Source organism: Monopterus albus, unplaced genomic scaffold (genome assembly GCF_001952655.1).
Source record: "Monopterus albus unplaced genomic scaffold, M_albus_1.0 scaffold338.1, whole genome shotgun sequence".
NCBI classification, from domain to species: domain Eukaryota; kingdom Metazoa; phylum Chordata; class Actinopteri; order Synbranchiformes; family Synbranchidae; genus Monopterus; species Monopterus albus.
Genome location: NW_018128218.1, coordinates 323,493 through 342,660, shown reverse-complemented (window position 1 = coordinate 342,660; position 19,168 = coordinate 323,493). Strand labels below are relative to the sequence as shown.

General features: G+C 39.7%; 1 protein-coding gene and 1 long non-coding RNA gene across 9 annotated transcripts in view; both read left to right on the top strand.

The window, feature by feature from the left end:
- Positions 1-1,252: 1,252 nt before the first annotated feature.
- LOC109974557 (uncharacterized) lies at positions 1,253-4,388 on the top strand. Of its 5 annotated transcripts, none has more exons than XR_002276979.1 (6): positions 1,253-1,810; positions 1,989-2,539; positions 2,642-2,786; positions 2,911-3,623; positions 3,740-3,841; positions 3,920-4,388. It is a non-coding gene; the product is annotated as an uncharacterized LOC109974557 (long non-coding RNA). The 5 variants fall into 5 exon arrangements; XR_002276980.1 differs by having other exon boundaries at positions 1,261-2,539; positions 2,911-3,142; positions 3,497-3,623; XR_002276977.1 differs by having other exon boundaries at positions 1,262-2,539; positions 2,911-3,142; positions 3,485-3,623; positions 3,920-4,387.
- Positions 4,389-6,703: 2,315 nt separating this feature from the next.
- sh3gl3a (SH3-domain GRB2-like 3a) overlaps positions 6,704-19,168 on the top strand; it is a 37,076-nt gene continuing 24,611 nt past the window's right edge. For 3 of the 4 annotated variants that reach the window (XM_020624790.1, XM_020624788.1, XM_020624791.1), the window contains exons 1-2: positions 6,704-6,909; positions 7,650-7,694. In XM_020624790.1, coding sequence (XP_020480446.1) covers positions 6,865-6,909; positions 7,650-7,694 — 90 coding nt within the window. In that variant the 5' untranslated portion in view covers positions 6,704-6,864. The remainder of the gene's footprint in view (positions 6,910-7,649; positions 7,695-19,168) is intronic. The other variant, XM_020624789.1, reaches the window with a different exon arrangement.

Sequence of the window (19,168 nt, the reverse complement as noted above, 5' to 3'; positions counted from 1 at the left end):
TGAATGAATACAGATATTTGATGTCAGATCAAACCTTTGAGTACAAACCTGGACAAGCCTGGAATGACCAACAGCAACATGTGTCAGGAACAGCTACAGTGCTCTTGTTTTTTGGGTCCTGTTGGGACCTGGTACTTTTCACCACGCTAACTCTGAGAGATGAAGCAGTCCAAGTAACTTCAAAACAGTGCTGATTTATTCAATGATCACAGGTAAAATTAACATTACACGCTCAGGTATCTTTGCACCTCCAACATGCACGCAGGCAGCTAAAAGATGAAAAACCCCGAACCACAACTGGCCTATACATTATATCACTTTTGTTGGGCTAGCCCCATACTACTCAGAGAGACGCCAAACCGTGACGTCTCCCGGTGCCAGCTGTGCAGCTGGCCATGGCAGTAGTCAAAGCATGAAGAAAATCAATGTGTGATTGTCTGTTGATTATGTGGTGTGTAGCTAAAACATTCTAACACGACCTCTAGTGACATGTCATGACATTAAACATAAGAAAATATTATGAATATGACTACAGTTATACACGTCATAATAATAATATTAAACATCCTGTCTTCTAACAGTCATCAACTTTCTATCTAGTTATCCTTGACCATAAACAACCTGCAGTAACTCATGAGAATGACTAAGCATTTAACAGCCTGAGCTAGACATCCTGTCTACACTAAACATTTCTAATACAGTGTCTCACCAATGTCTGACTAAAAATACCTAACAGTCCAATTCTTATGTATTTATTCTTTTTATACATTTCTCTTTTCTCAATAATAAAATATGAATTTAAAGTGAGCACTATCAATATATTTATGAGTTATGTAAATTATGAGCCAATGTGCTTGTATTTTTGTTGTTTGTAACATTTATACTTTTTCAGCTATTTAGCATTTTTAAACAAATTTTGCCCTATTCAAATGAATGGGAAAAAGTTTCACATCTTAAGTTCAGCATACCTTCAGCTAAAAACATCATTTCAACTGCTATCTATTCAGCAACTCTTCAGCTATTGATAATGTACACAGCTTTTGATATCTTTTACAGTTTTTGCATAATTACTGTTTATATTTTATACCTCATTTCCATAGCCACACCCTAGTAGTCCTCAGGGTGTAGGACTAGGGATGGGACTCGAGAATCAATTCCAAATGTAAAAGAATCGGAGAATCGTTAAGGCGTGCGCATTTCGATTCCACTTAACGATTCCTGGCTGTTTTCAGGACGCAAACGAACAGTGGAGACGATTTTGAATTTATATCGATCTGCCAGGACCTTATCTCATTATGTACATGCACAGTCCATTACACCAAGATGCCTGGCCGGAGTTAGCGGTCTAAAGTCTGGCTAAACTTTACAAAGTTAGATGCAAATTTATCAAAATGCGACACGTGTGGTAAACAAATCTCGAGCAAGGGAGGAACGACAATAAGCATAAGGAAGCATTTGTTTTTACACGGGGTTAATTTAAAAGAATGCACCGTGTTCAACTCTCCCAGCGCCAGCGAGTCCAGGGACAATGAGCCAGAAGCAGCTAGCGGTAGCAGAACTAGGTTAGGTACAAAGCAAAGATGACAGGACATTCACCTCCAACTTAGAGCTGAGTCATTTTGAATACATTACGATAAATTTATTGTTACCAACTATTATGATCTATATTTTTGTTTGAAGAGACACCATTCACTTTAGCAACGAAGGGACAGATGAGCAAGGAGAAACTCAATGAATGTCACAAGGCAGTGACAAGATTTGTGGTGAAGGGATTACATCCTTTTGCTACAGTTGAGTCGCCATCGTTTAGGTATGCAAAATGTAATGGCGATTATAGGGTCTCAGTTTTTCAGACTAATATCAATGGACTAGGACCACTAGAGCTGATATCGATATTCTTCTGTGTGTCAAAGCACATCAGAAACAATATATTTTACAGTAAACTATGGTTAGATAGGTGTAGTATTAAGTGCACATTTTCTTTGCAGGGATATGACCAAGACCCTAAATCCCAAATACAACCCACCCTCCAGGGATGCTATGTCCAATCATTTGATCCCAGCCTGGTACAACATAGAAAAAGGAAAAATAAAATTAGAATTGGAAAATGTCAGCAGAATTGCAGTTACCAGTGATTGCTGGACAAGCATTTGCCAGGATCATTACATTACAGTCACAGCACATTACATCACATCACAGATGGAAAGATGAAACAGAAAGTCCTTAAAACAAAGTCAGTGTACAGAGCACAAACGGGAAGTGGTAGCAGAAGAAATTGGGGACATTTTAGATGAATTTGGGATAAGAAGCAAAGTTGCAGTTATCACAGTGGATCATGCCTCTAACATGAATGTGGCAGCACAAAAGCTTCATCTCCTTAAAATAGACTGTTTTGCACATGCCCTAAATCTTGGGGCTCAAAGTGTGTACACAGTTTCTTCAGTGGCAAAATGGCCATCAAAAATCCGTGACGTGGTTGTGTGGATGAAGAGGTCAACCATGGCCAAGACTGTGCTTCGAGAGAAGCAACAGATTCTGAGTAAGAACCTTTTCTTGTTATAATCACATTAATTTAACAATAGGTTAATATTTGATAATGGTGTGTAGTTGTTAGTAAGATAAAGTTCTGTTTGTGTTTTAGACCTGCCCCAGCACTCCCTCCTTCTTGATGTCCGAACTCGCTGGAACTCTCTTTATTTTATGCTTGAGAGGTTCCTTGAGCAGTATCCTGCAGTTCAGGCAGCCTCTTTGGATCAACGCCTAAGAAAGCCAATGGAGAGGGACAGGTATGACAGCTTTTAAGCAGTGTTGTGGTCCACGACATGTTACACATGACATAATATGATGTAATCATGATGACTGGATGAAGTTCATAATTTTAGTTCATAATTTTATTTTTGAACAAAACAGACTTGCTAGAGTAACAGATGAGGACATAAGAAAAGCAGAGGATTTTGTCAATCTCATGCAAGTAATGTACACATCCACACTCTGCGTCTCTACTGAGAAGAGTCCAACCTGCGGCCAGATCATTCCCATACTGCAAAAGTTAGAAGCACATTTCACTGTGCAAGAAGGAGACACAGTGTTTGTGTCTACTCTAAAGACAACTGTCTGGTCAAATCTATCCCAGCGTTATCAGGTAAAAATAATCATTTAGATTAATATAACTTTTACAGTAATTTTATTATTCAGTCACACTTTATGTGGGATGTCTTTACTATGCACTTACCTGTACATATTGTGTTCATATTGTTTTGCATGCTATTTGCATGTTAGGGGTGATATAGTGGCATGTTTTGATATAATGGTAGGTTCAGGGTCAACAAGAGAAGGGTCAACAGTGGTAGATTATAGAAATTAATGACAATGTAAAAACATAAAAAAATACTTTGTATCAAATGATTAATATAAATGAAGAAGAAACACAGAAGGTTAAGACACCTAATAGGATCTATTCTAACTATATCTGCATTTAATGGAGTGTCGATGTCAGAGCCTTCCTTGAAGAGGCAACTGCACTTGATCCCCGGTTTAAGCATAAAGTGGAGGATGATGATGCAGTCTAGAACCAGATAAAGGAAAAAGTGCTGGGAGCTGTAGATCCTATGGAAACTGAACAGGTATTGATTATGAACATGAATGTGATGTGAAATTAATTTAGATCTTAAATTATGAAATACTTATTTTTCATCATCCCCTATATGTTAGTAATTTGTTTTGCTTGTTATACCTTAAGCTGACAGAGCATGGCTATAGTGAGGAGGGCATGGGGACAAGCCAGCAGCATGAAGATGAAGAGGCGAGTGAAGAAAGCAAGGATGAGATGACCAGTGCAGTGGTGAGTACAACATGGTAAGCAATGCAGGCATAAACTTTGCAAATCGCAAAATATGATTTCTTCTTTTGTTCCTCGTAGCTTCAGAAATGCAAGAAGGCCAAAATGACTCCATTGGAGGAGCTTTTTGCAGAAGATGAGGCTCATAAACAGAACCAGATTCAGAGCACCTTGTCCATCCAGGAAAAATCCTACAAAGAACTGGAGATGTATAGAGAAGTGCTGCCTCTACTGACATCTCAAGACCCTGCACTCTGGTGGTGGAGCATGAAGGAGACATATACTCACTTGTCTGACCTAGCCCTCTCATACCTTTGTGCACAGGCCTCTTCTACCCCCAGTGAAAGGGTTTTTTCTACTGCTGGGGATACAGTTAGCTAGAGAGATCACGCATCCTTCCAGAGAAGGCAGACATGCTGATCTTTCTTCAAAAGAATTGCTGACTTTTGACGTGTTTCATTGACTTGTTCTATTTGTTTTACTTGTTCTATTTTCAAATCTGAGCAGTTTTGGTTTGTAGATAGTTCCATAATGAAAGTGTTATTTTCATCATTTCACATTTGACTGTTAGAGCTTGTTTATACCTTATATGATTAAACATTTTTTTAAGTATTTGCTTGATTTTTTTTCTCTCAAAAAAAAAAGAAAAACCGTTTTGGAATCGGAATCGTTAAGAATCAGAATCGATAAGCAGAATCGGACTCGGAATCGTTAAAATTGAAACGAGTCCCATCCCTAGTTATGTGTTATCATGTGTTCCATAGACTAAACTATTCAGAAGCACTGGCTGTGGTCATGAATCCTCTCTGCTATTCTGTGTTGTATTTTAACTTCTTTTTTATGAACTTTTCAGCCACATATTTACACATGTTACTCATGTAAAGAGAGTGAGCAATCAGCAAGTTCAAATGTTATCACCCAGTTAAATGGGAGTTATCAGTTATTATTATGTCCATAACGATGTTTCAGAAAGCCTAACATGCAACTACCAGTAGGCCAGAAGGTGCATATATGCACGCGTTATAATTAAATAACCTTTAGCAGATATATAACGAGTAACACCTAGTGATGTTTTATAACCCAATCAAGTAGTTTTGTGCCAAAACCAGGTACATTCTGATTATTATTGTAACCATGTTAAAGGAGTCAGTCATGATAACCTAGTGAGGTGACTAGGAGGTAGAATAGGGTGGGCCCAGTACAACCACCACAGCATAACAGGTAGACTGAGTTTATATGGCAAGGCAGTGTTGAAAAAAGTTCTACTCATGTAACAACAGAAATTCTAATATGTTATACAAAATGTGTGATCAGCTCAGACTTTGAGAATCAGATTACAAAAAGATCTAATAAAAGAAGACATGCATCTAAATAATCTAATATTAAAATATGTATGCTGGACAGTTTGAATTCAAATCTCACACTACATTATAGCCTACTAACTTCTAGTTATAGAGGACAAATAGGCCTACAAGTAGCCTACAGTTTAAATAACCAGTTTCACCGTCAGTTAAAAAAATCAAAACCTTTTTCAGTTTAAAAGTTTCATTGACAAAGAGTGTGTTCTATTTCACTGAAGAACTAGTCTAAATAACGATTTTTTTTTCTATTGGGGTCAGAGGTTGCTGAATCGTGTTTCTTGTTTTAGCCATTTTTCTCACCGCGGTTTCCTCCGCACAGCATCTGTCAGCCAATGGGCTGCGAGAAGTGGCGACATCTCTGCGATTCAGGAAACCCTTTCCTCCTCCGCCTGCTCTCCACAAACCGAACAAGGCACGTAAAACACATCTCCGGTCGGTACTTTCAAAATAAAAACGTAACTGCCCAGTGTCACAAATTGCCTAGAAATATAAATCTACTTGATACAGTTAAAAATTGTACTGGGGAGAGTTGAGAAGATATTTAACACTCCTATTTGGATATGTTTGTAGGGGACAATGGGGGATGATGTACCTTGAGGTAAGATGTAAGGCTAAAATGTAGCTCCACCTGTGGCCACCAAATACTCAAGTGCCCTGTCCTTTTTACCACCCACCATTTTTAAAGGTCAATTTTACCTGTTTGACTTGTTGACTTCTCCATAACATAAAATTTTGAGGTAATGTGGTCAAAAGGTCAGCAGCCCAGTGGTTAGTACTGTCACGTCACAGGAAGAAAGTTCTGGGTTCGGGGCCTTTCTTTGTGGAATTTAAGTGTTCTCCCTGTGCCGGTGTGGGTTCTCTCCGGCCACTCCAGCTTCCTCCCACAGTCTAAAGACATGCAGCTTAGATTGACTGGTGAGTCTAAATTGCCCATAGAGTGAGTGTGAGTGTATGTGGTTGTTTGTCTATGTGTCAGCCCTGTGATAGACTGGCGACTTGTTCAGGGGGGACCCTGCTTCTTGCCCAGTGTCAGCTGGGATTGGCTAGAACCCCCCACCAGACAGAGATTATGTCACTGACAAAAGAAAATCATCTGATGCTCTTATTAGCCTACTCCTTGAGTGCTCAGGTTTGTTTATGCATGATCATGCTGTACATACATTCATATCCAAGCACCTAGCAGCTTTTCTGTAAACAGAAAATGTTTGAAATTCCCTCATCTTACCCTGTGTTCAGCCTTCTACCTCCTTATATTTGGCTACATTAGTGGCCTACTGTGAGCAATCATGATTCCCCAAAGTAAAACTACCTATTACAAATACAGAGAAACGTTCAGTTGTAAAAGTAGGTTTAAATTTTCTGCCTAACTACGACTGTTTATGTTTTTTGCTTTAGTGTACAATATGAGAAACAATACAATTTAGGAAATAAAAAGTGTCCCTTGGTGTTGGAGTGTGATACTTTTAATGTTAGGACAATAAATCTACTTCCGGTAGTGTCGAGCTTGACTCGGCTTGCATCTTGCTGCAATCTTGAACGGTAGTGACTGATGAGTGCGCTGTGTGGACTCCGCTGGCTCTTTCTTTAACGTAAATATTCCCGGGGTTGTTTGGTGTTTATACAGAACATTTTCTCCAAAGGTGAAGCTTCACACGTTTGTCGAAGATGTCTGTGGCTGGGCTGAAGAAACAGTTCCACAAAGCCAGTCAGGTATGGAGACGCCTCGCTCACAATAACAATTGTTTGGATGTGAACCGTGTTTGCAGCTAACGGTGCACGGAATCAGGCTACAGCTGACAACAATACAAGTAGACGCATTTAAAGTCTTACATTTAACTGTGGTGGGTTATGACGCCGATTCAGGCATTATTTCGAGGCATTTCATCTAACGTTATCGGTGTTGAAACACCTTTTTACGGAGACAACATCGCACCAAACTGCATCGAAAAACTAGAAATAAGTGTATTCTTACACATAGGAGACATGTTTACGTTGTTTCGACTTCTTTTAATATTGTATATGAAACATTGAAATCCCAGGACTATTTCGGCAATGTTGTTCATCTCACACCACAATTATTATTTCAAATGTTAGACTTGGTTCTCGCTGACCTAAAGCTAAGATTAGTGGGAGGAACTAATATCATAGCATCAGCGGAAGATATCGGAAATTCGAGAAATTAAAATTTTTGTTGTTGACTACAAAAATAGGCTATAATATATTTACCTAGCATGTAATTACGTAGCATGTAACATTTCCTGTTTTGCGTGGCCTTAACGCCAAAGAAGAAATGGCAGTTTTTAAATCTCCAAATTCGAGCTCTTGAAAGAAGTCACTGTAAGTCTAGTTTTACTATCACAAGGCTGTATTGGTTATCAAAATGTTTAGCTAGTGAACTTAGTTAATTATATGTGAGCTCATCCAAGTGCCTGTTTGGCCGCCTTCTTTAGGAAGAAGACAAAAGTAGCAGAATTGTCTTCAGTGGACAGTGTCTGGTAGGATATGGAGCCATCAGAAACACAGTCTGTCGGCTCTTCAGTGCAACTATTCCACTATTCCTTCTTTTATACACATACAGTTTTCACCACACATTAGTATTTAAATGCAAAAGTGTGACGGGGACATATTTCTGAGCATTTAAAAGTACAAGAAGCTGCATATGATGTGAGGTTTAACTGTGACCTTTTTAAATTGACGATATATAATGTTGGGCTGCCATATGGATTTGTTGTAATAACGAGACAGGCAGCACACTTGTATTTCTGTTGAAATGATGCTCTTGTTTATAATTCCTCACTGAAATGTTTTCCCCACACATTTTTGTTAGCATCTTAGTCCTATTCGGATGGATGTAGGTCACAGAAACAGTCAGTAAACAGCTGTGCATTGCTCTTTAACAGAGATGGGTAAACAACATTAACCTAGGCAAAGCCAGCCACATCACGTTACAGTCTTATCTCTTGTAAAAGTAGACAAATCTCACCTTTATGTGGCTTGTCCTAGTGGATTTTGTTGTCCTTTTCTCCTTGTTCTGCAATTTGCCAAATAGATCCGACCTTAATGTACATCCATGTATCGTACAGTGTCAAGTGGGTATCCCCCCCTTGATTGTTCGACTATTAGAGGGTAGCCCTAACACTGACCCTGGGTTCCTTATCTTAAGCAGTTTCACGCACAAATGTTGTACCTGTTGTTTAATCTGGGCATACATCCAGTACACTTTAAAGTTCTTCATAAAAGTTGGAGCAGTATGGCCTATTATTCCCACAGCCACCACAATACACCTTTGTGGGTGGCACTGAACCACATTTAGATAACATGTTACTGGAAACAAATGCTGTCTTGGTGGATCATCTGTTTGATTAAATGAGCAGTGGCTCTTAAAGACTCAGAAATGTCTAAAGCTTTGTTTAAACCTTTAAGCACCTTTGCTGGTAAATTAAGCAAGCCAACACCAGATTTTCAGGTGGAAAAGGACTGGATTAGAATGGAGCTTGGCATGAGGTTATTCTCAAAGACTTGCCTATTGGTTAGACATTCCCTAATCACACATGGACCTTACCTTTTGACTACGGGACATAGAGGGTTTCTATTATGGAGCCATAAAGTATGAAGTTTCAGTTTGAGTTTGGGCTGTTTTTTTGTTGGTACTTTTTCTTTGGGCTGTTTTGTTGTTTAGCGCTCTAAGCACAGCAAATGCTTTGAAAATTCCACACTTCTGGTGTTAGAACATGGTTGCAAGGAGCAAACCTTTTATAGTGTGTCAAGATTTTTAGGAACTAGGTACTCCCTCATCTGGACTGTGATGGACAGTGTGAGAACACTAGATATATTAACAATTTATCCTGACATTTTATCTTGTTTACTTCAGCCATATCTGTCCTGTGTCTATGACTTAATAAGAGCGCTATGGCTGTTTTCATATCCACTGCTGGGTGTACTGTGCAAAGTCCACAGTCACTTGTACAGGTAGAATATGCAGTTCTATTGTATGACTAATACTCCGATGTCTCACAGAAATAGCAGTATCATAAAAACCTACAATTACTCAGTTTCTCTTCTCTATGAGGTTTTCTAGTTTCTAGCTCTATGATTTCTAGTTCATTTGAGTGGGATACACACAGAATCACTTTAGTGGCAGTTGGGTCCTTCGTCATGGATTAATTAACAACAACAACAGAAACAATTTCACTTGTTCTCTGTCTACAGTTTTGAAACCACCTGACATAACAAAATCAGAGGCCTTAGGTCTTAGTTTTAATGTAATTTGATAGTGAACTTGTTGAAAGATTTAGAGCTGGCAGGTTTTGTGGTACCGTTGTTTACTAAGAAGAATGATCTTAATCAGAGCTACACAGGGAGGGTTACATGTTGTATGTTTGGGAAAATGTCACTGTTAATAGAATAGTACTCGTATCAGAAGCACCAGTGATGGAGCAGAATGCATAGCTGTCATGTGTACGACAATGTTTTTTCAGTAGGGGGTGCTACCTGGGATATGTGTGCAAATGTTTAGAATATAATTTGCATGTAAATAATGCATACTGCCATACAGAAAATGAAAGTATAATTAAAATCTGTCTAGTTTTGTTTTCTAAAATTGTTGTTTGAGCTTTATTCAGTTTTGTACTAATGACGTACATGTGATCCTGATTATGATCCACATCCTCATTCATGAACCAGAACCAAACAGAATTATTAGCATGTAGCTAACTCAGCATGACAAGATGCCTTCGTCGTTTACATCTGAGGACCTGAAGGTGCTCCTCATCATTGGCTTCTCTGAGCCCACTAGTTCCAGAGGAGATGCTGCTGCTCTCTCTTGCAGTGACCGGCTCTGCTGTGGTGCTGTTGCTAATTTTTGCTGTTGTAACTACTTCGGCATTACCAGTGTTGTTTTCATCTATGTTCTCAGTAATCTTAGTAGTGGCAGCATTTTGGTCTTCTCTGAAATAATAATGTTGAGAAAAAAAAAACCTAATCAGATCTTCATTGCTTGCTGTTGTTTACGATTGTCACTTGCTAACTGTGGAAAGCTCCCCTTAAGAGGAGGAGTTTTCTCAACAAATCACAGAGACCAGTTTCTTCACATCATTTGTGTTCTCTCACTGTGGTTCAGTGGGTAGAGCGGTCGTTTCCCAACCAGAGGGTTGGAGGTTTGAATCATGGTGCCTGTAGTCCATATGGTGACATTTCCTTGGGCAAGACACTGAAACCCCAAGTTGCCCCTGATGGTTAGAACCTTCGGTGTGAATTGGTGCCACAGATGGCTGCCTCAGTTCTGTACCAAAAACAAATTCCTTGTATGTAACATGCTTGGCCTTATCCTGTCATCCTTAAATAATTGTGTGAAGAAGCTAAATGTTAGAAGAATTGTCAGACATACCCACCCTCTATTCAGTGTGCATTCCAGGATTAGCAAATGAATTAATTTTGCTAATTTTAGCTTGGTTTTGGTCCAGTTTATGTTGGACATAACACTGCAGTCCATGTAGCATTTTAGTGAAAAGTTTATGAAAAATTTATGCCATTGAGACAACTAGAAAAGTGGGAGTTTGTTCAGCTATCAAAGTGTAACATGAAGTTAGTCTTGTTTGACATATGACTCACAGCTACCATATAATGTTATGTATGTCAAGTTTGTAACACTGAACACGATGTGATAGCGGCCTGAACATTAGTACTCTATCATTATTACTGGCAAAACATTCCTCTGTGTAATTTGTATTACTGCAGATGCATCTGCTACAATGTCAGACATACGTATGCATATCGCTAAAATGTAAACCTCCTTATTTGACATTGTGTCACTGTAATACCACTGAAAACCACAGGCTCTATTTTCCGTATAATTTAGTTCTGGACACGGTCATTACTGCTGCACTACCTGACTGCCACAACTGTCTCTGGCTGTCGTGGCCACATATGGCCTAGTTTTAGGGGTGCACCGAACTTTCAATCACTGAAAATTTTTTGGCCGAAAAGGCCATTTTTATTTCGGGCCGGAATAAAAAAACACGCCGAAAAGGCATGCCGAAAATGCCCCGCCCTGCCCATCCTCGCGCAGCACAGGTTAGGTTTCACTCACGCTGGAGCTGTTATATCACGCGTCTCCCCATCAACGACAAAGCATGTCAGTGGTATGGAAGCATTTTGAAGTTTCAGGTAAGGACACCAAAGTTGCAATATGCAACATTTGTTCTGCGAAAATATCAAGAGGAGGTACGGTGCCAAAGAACTTTTCGACAACAGGTTTGATACACCACCTGAAAAAATGACAGCCAATTGAATATGAGGAGTACCGTAAAACAACATTGGTTAAAAGTGCCCCAACTACATCACAAATACCCTCGGTCTTTGAAAAGACTAATTTGCAGATGATAGTCCCAAAGCATGTGGCATTACTGAGAAAGTAATGGAATTCATTGCCTTAGACGACCAGCCGTTTTCTGTCATGGAGGACATTGGATTTTGTAGGCTCATACAACATATTGAGCCGCGTTTTTGCACCGTTTTGCATTGTTTTGCACAGCAATTAAAAATGTTTGAGCGTTACTTAAAACTTTATTGAATGTTACATAAAACTTGGTATTGTTTATTGTTAAAAATATTTTAGATTTTAGTTTTTCGTTTCAGATTCATCAAATTCAAATACTAGAGTAAGCGTGTTTTAAAAATTTGAAGTTTTTAAAAGAAGCCATTTTCGGTTTCGTTTCGGTTTTCGGCCAAGTGCATCCTAAATTTTCGGTTTCAGTTTCGGCCCAGAATTTTCATTTCGGTGCATCACTGCCTAGTTTCACAGACAGTGCAGGAGGGAGAGGATGAGGGTTTGCTACTTGAATTTGTTTAGATCCTCACTTCTCTTAATGGTTTAAAATTAAAGGGAGAAGTGAGTTAATGCTGCTTTAAGGTTAAAAACTAAGCACAGGTCAAGGTGTGTTGTCGCATTATGCCTGTGCCCTGAGACAGAACAGAAACACAATGCCACGAGATAGAGATACAGCTGACACCTTGGTGAAAAGAATCCATCCATCTTTAATGACTGAGTGATGGAGGGCCTGAGCTGTAGTCGGCTGTTGGTCTGGCAGGCAGCTTTATGCTCATTAACATTTCAGCAGCTCTTCATCACTGTGCGCACCTTCAGTGTTGTGGATCAGCCAGTTTATGTTGGTGTTACAAAATAAGAGTGTGATATGTGATGTACAGAGACATGATTTTCCAGAAGTAAAGTATGATAGTAGTAGCTTTCTTTTCCACTTTGAAAAGACCCCACTTGTGTCACTGGGTCTAGAATATTGCTGTCTTTCTGTTGGGTTCAATGTTTTTAAGGAGGAAAATATTTTTATTTGAATTTGCAGAGGTGGACAGAAACTCAGTACATTTACTCAAGTACTGTAGTTAAGTGTAATTTTGAGGTATCTCATGTAAACATGAGTATTTTCATTTTTCCTGCTACTTCATACTTGAACTTCACTACATTTAACTGAAAAATATTCTACTTTTTACTCACTACATTTGTTCAATAAATTTAATTGCTAGTTACTTTTCAGACTGAGATGAATTTAATTATACTATGACCATAATACTTTATTGATCCCTGGTGGGAAATCCTCAAGCTCTCCAGCAGTGTGTTAAGTACTTCAAAGTATAATCATACAGTATATGGTAGTTAACATTAGCTCCACCTTTACTAGCTGCAACATTAACTGTGATGTACACAATTGTACATCAGTAATTATAGTCCAATATGATATACATCAATGTGAACGGTGCCATTATGCATAATGAGTACTTTTACCTTTAGTACAGAAGTCTGGTAAGCTCACTAACTCCACACCTTTTGTTACTTCTCAAATATTCTTCACGCCAGTGGACACTGAATCTTAATACAGATGCAAAGCGCTTTATACAACTTTTCACACATAGTATGCAGTACTACTGTAAATGCAATGTGCAGTAGTACACATTGCAGTTCAGTTTTTTTCAAGACAATTTTGTGTAACAGAATGAATAAAAGTAGATTTCCTACACATCCCATTTCACATTCTCTTAGACTTCTGAGAATCCTTCAATGAAATGTACCCAATAATAATGTGTGCAGAATTAAAAGGCTCATGTTACTGTCAGGTTATGGCTGGTTTTGAACATTGCTCAGGCTACCACTCCAAATCTGTCTGATTGCATACTGACAGATCTGAGTTTTAGTTTGTAGGTACTGAGGTTTTTATGGTTATAATTATAAACCTAATTAAATTTAATAAGGGATTCAAAAGCATTTTGACAAATTCTGTTGAACCCTCATGGCAGAGACTATTTGGTAGGAAAAATACAGTCCTAGTCAAAACTGTGCCGCCCCTGCATTTCTGTCAGATGACACACCACTTCTCCCAGGAAATTGTTATGAATCACAAATTCTTTGGTATTCTTTGTTTATTTCTTTTGTTTGCATCGAAACAACACAAAAAGCAGTGCACAACATTGTCAAGAAGTTTACAGCCCATGGACGTGGTTGAAAGAGAAAACTAGATGACAGATTGTAACGAAGGATTGTTGGAATGGTGGATAAAGAACCTCGATCAACTTCCAAACAAATCCAAGCTGACCTGCAGGCACAGGGTGTAACAGTGTCAGCTCACACTGTCTGTCGCCATCTGAATGTCAAGGGACGCTATGGTAGGAGACCCAGGGGCCCACTGCTGACACAGAGACATAAAGAAGTCAAAACTTACCTGAGGAAGCCACAGTCCTCCTGGGAGAATGTCCTGTGGACAGATGAGACTATAGTAGAGCTGTTTGGTCGAGCACGTCATTCTACTGTTTTCAGAAAATGAAATGAGGCCTTCAAAGAAAAGAACACTTCCATACAGTCAGACACACTGGAGGTTCACTGATGTTTTGGGGTTGCTCTGCTGCTTCAGCCACTAGATGTCTTGACTGTGTGTATGGCATTATGAAATCTGAAGACTACCAATGAATTCTGGGGCATTATGTAGGGCCCAGTGTCAGAAAGTTGGGTCTCCGTCTTACAGGAGGACAATGACCCAAAGCAGACTTCAGAAAGCGCCAGAAATGGTTTCAGACAATGAGCTGTAGAGTTGTGCAGTGGCCATCAATGAGTCCAGGTCTAAATCCCATAGAGCTCCTGTGGAGAGATCTCAGAACAGCAGCTGGGAGAAGGAAGCCTTGAAATCTGAGAGACCTGGAGCAGTTGGCAGAAGACGAGTGGTCCAAAGTTCCAGTGGAGAGGTGGAAGAAACTCACTGATGGTTACAGGAAGTGACTGATTTCAGTTATGTTGTCCAGAGGGTTGGCTACCAGATATTAAGCTGAGGATGTCCAGTCTGTTTTTGGAGTTCTGTGTGGAATGGATCAGATTTGGCTTTTCTCTGCTTTTTGTGAGAAAAGAAATAAACAAAAGAAATAAACATGAGAATACCAAAGAATTTGTGATTGAAATGATTTTCTGGGAGAAGTGGCGTGTTATCTGACAGAAATGCAGGGGTGCCAATATTTTTGGCTCTGACTGTATGAGTGGTATCATGCTTATTAGCTTACCAGCTGTCATTATGATTTCATGTTCCACTCGCACCATGTGCCCTAACTAAATAATCATAATGACATTAGTTCTGGCCAGGGCCCATCAGCTAATGACAGGACAGATACAGTTGTCTGTTTTCACTAGACAAATTTTTAACTCACCTTTTCTGAGAACATGATGATTGTCCTGCATCAACAGACTGTGGGTTTATTCCCTGGTACAAAGCAGTGGTATGTGGCTTAGTAGGTTTGATACATCTGCCTGACCGGCTTAAAGGAAAACAAAACAATACATGTCTGCTAGACTACACGCTGCCTCTTCCTTCCTGCACACATTGAAGCTTGAACACATGAACACTGTTCCACCCACAGCTTAACAACCGTGATTCCCCCCACACACACACACACACACACACACACACACACACACACACACACATATTCTGTATGACTGTGAATGCTGTGGTTCCATATAAATGTCAGCAATGTACACACACACTGACAGTCTTGTAGGGTAGGTGTGTGTGCAGTAAATGCTGAATGAAAGGCTCTTTTCACAGTGTTATCTGACCCTGGACATATCAAGCTTTTCAACATAAAGACCTTGTAGATGGACAAACATGAGGCACTACTGGTTTTTTCTTCCGATGACACATATGGCAGGAGAAGTATTGAATCGTATAACGGTATACTTGTGCTGAAATATAATTGTTAGAATCTCAGACCTTCCCTAGCTCTAACAAAATAAGTTACAGTGACAAGCTGTTTGTCATTCTGATGAGGAACCAATTAAATGTTTTCATGGACCCTGCTTGCTCCCTAAACCCTATGTTGAAAACACTGTGCTGTGTGTTATTGAGCTACTGTAGGTTTACTGTCAACGTTTCATTGACCCTAGCAGTAAAGAGCAGCTATCTGAGGGTTTGTTGCCACTCATCCATGAGAAATGCCCACTTAGAGGCTTGAGGTTTACATCTCCTAAACCAGTTTTTCCTTTGAAAAATATAAAAAAATATGCATAGTAGCTGCAATATTATTAGCATTTCCATGCACACAAAGTAAGGACAAAACTAATTTTGATTCACCTTAAAAGAAACAGACCCACTGCTACACCATTTAAAAATATTGTTAAACATACTTGTACATGATGTCAGCTGGAAGTTGTGGGTTGCAGCAGCTTCCAGTTCATCCCACCCGCCACTAAACAAACAGCAGGAAGTTCATAGTTCAATCAACTAGTACCTGCTTATTGTTAAAATTCTATCTGTATTTGTGTTTTTGCAGAATGTAAATGCATAAATGTCATGTTCTTGTGTCAAATTTAAACAAAAATCAAAGAATTGTACTACACAGTTCTGAAGGGTGTCTGCAGTTTTGATATCCACTGTGCATCTGTACTGCAGAGTACTATTCTGTTGCTGTACTGTTCTGTCCCCTCCTCTTTGCATCTGTGGTAAAGCTCCTTTGGGAAACCCAGTAAAACATGGTTCTGGTAACACACACAAACCTACAACAATAGAATTCCTGTATACGTGTGTGTGGGCCAGTGAGTCACCTTCTCAAGAGATTCCACATTGTTTGGAAGGGAAACTGCTGTTTACCACCGCAGGCTGTGTTCTTTGACTCCAGTTCACTTTCCCTTCTAACAATAGTAAAGATGCATCTTAGCTAAGGGGAAAGTGTGATCTGTGACAGGCTGGCAGTGAGTCACAGAGCATCACACTTTACTTTTTCACATCCTTATAAGCTTCTGCAGTGTTTTCCTCTGAAGGCACAAAATCCGGTAAACCTGAAATGTCTCATAACATGTTGAATTCAACTAAATAACATTCATTCATTCATTTTCTACCGCTTAGTCCCTGAACGGGGTCACGGGGGGGCTGGAGCCAATCCCAGCTGGCAATCGGGCGAAGGCGGGGTACACCCTGGACAGGTCGCCAATCCATGGCAGGGCTAACACAGAGACGAACAACCACACACACACGCGCGCGCTCTTTTCACAGTGTTATCTGACCCTGGACATAACATGCGCGCGCACACACACACACACACACACACACACACACACTCCTGTGGGCAATTTAGAGACACCAGTCAACCTAAGCTGCATGACTTTGGACTGTGGGAGGGAGCTGGAGTACCAGCAGACATATATAATAGGACTCGCTATTGAGACAAATCTCTTGATTCAATTCAATTTAGATTCGGTTAATTTTGATTTGCTTTAATTTAGTTTGATTTAGGGCTGTGTTTCTGTAGCCAGTTCTAATTTAGATCCGGTGTTGCACTGAAATCTGTGGCCTGTCAGATTTTGTGACCACAGGGGCGCTGTTGAACATTTTTATCATTTGTTGCATCGACAGTCAGCCAGAAGAATGGTATGTATGGCCCATCAGGAATCTGTATTGGCTTTGTGATGGTCACAAATTAGAACAAACGTGCAAAAAGATTATTAGAGGAAGACACAGCTGCAAAAACAATGATTTTGATGTTTTAATCAGTTATTGTACAGTAAGGTCACATATTATGATGGGAACTGGTGACCTGTTATTTGCTGGTTCCATTTTGCCTAAATGAAGGAGAAAACATTTTATTGGTGATTGACACATTTGTGTGGCACGTACAGTACAGTAGACGTCTAATGACCACACATACCCAGTGAGCTGCTTCTTCAAATAGTCTTTAATGTTTCCTTACAGTAAGTGCAGTAGAGTAAGTAACACATTTAATTTTCTTTACACTGATGTAGACAATACCTGGAGAAATTCCATGGTCAACCAAGGTGTAGGTGTGTGGCAGTCTGGTATATACTGACTGTACAGGAACCGTCACAGGGTTTAGGTATCCATCCCTACTGATCATCTTTGTAAAAGACTTGAAGATAAAGAAATAAAGAAACACCTTGATTTGATATGATAGGTTAGCATTGGTTAGCCATTCTATGTTATAGTATGATAAGGAAAATGTAACATCAGACAAAGTCCTCACTATACAAACACAAAGGTTAGAGTTAGGCTAGTATTTGTTTTGTTTTTTTCTCTTTGACAGAATGTTTTTCTGTAACTTTACAAGAGAGTAAGATTTGAGGATGAAGACTTACCGACGAGTTCTCCAAAGATAACACTACACTCGGGTAATGATTTGGAGTGAAATTACTAGAGTGCCAACAAAGAGCTACTGCAGGTAGTAAGCTATTAACATTCACGGTTGATTTTAGGAGACAAACACATTTTAATCCACTCCTTATATTTTGCTTTTATGATTTGTTTTGGAAAAAGGCTGGGAAAAAAAGACCATAAATACTTTACAAAAAGAGAACCACTCTTCTAGTGCCTTGTACACGGTTTCAGTATGAGAAATCCACAGCTTGTCAGGCCAGCCAGAATCTCTACCGCTACTGCTGAGGTACGTCAGACCTAGTCATAGCTGTTAAGCTGGTAAGCCAATAATACTTGTAGAAATGATGGCCAAATCTTGGAAAGTAAGGTCAGAGTTGTCAAAAAAGACATTATCCTTTATTATGCCAAATCACAAAAGCCTTAGTAAAGGAAACTGATTTGGAATGGTCTTCACTGACATTGTTGTTTGGCTGCTGTGTCATTATTTTGTTTATCTGGAGAGTGAAGACAGATATTGTGCTGCTGTGTATGTTTCCGTGTGTACTTAATGTGTGTCCCCTACAAAGGCAGGAACAAGCAGTGTGTGCATCCCCTCTGCCCCCACAGGCCCATCTGTAGAGACCTGTGTTCAGAGTGTAGGAAGAAAAAACAGGCAGTCACACAACAAAGAGAGGACTGTAGAATAACGTACGATGCTGGAGGATTCTTTGATCTGTCTTAAAGGAAAGCACTGGCATTCTGGTTGTGAAGTCTGTGACTCGCTGGAGAGTCCATACAGGTCAAAGCCCCTGCCGATCGGAACAGTTTTGCTTTCAGAGTGACTCTGTTAACCCAGGTGTTCTCTCTCTCTACACTGCTCTGGTTAACTGTAGCTCTAATGTGTAGATTAGATGGTGTCAGTGTGGATTAAAAGCAGGGCTGGCACCAGCCATTTGCTGGTCCAGCTGTCACCTGTTGCTGCAGCTGGTGGTAATGCATCTGGCCTGGGAGTATGTGCTTCTCCCTTTAATGTAACACCATGCAACTCAAATGGCAAGGTGCCACTTTTCATATAAATTTGCACAATAGCAAAGCCATCAGTCTTACAAATATACGAAATAACATTTACTTTAGAAAAGTGTATTTGTAAAACACAAGTTAAAATAATTTCAGTTTGGTATTCTATATTTTACTGTTAGTGAGAGTTTGTGAATTTAATGGGTGTTGTGTGATTGCTTTTGCTGTCTAACCATGTCCTGACTCGAGTGCTGTCCTTTACACACTGACCTGAGCTCCATTTCAAGCCTCTGGAGCCGGCAGCAGGGCGGTGTCAG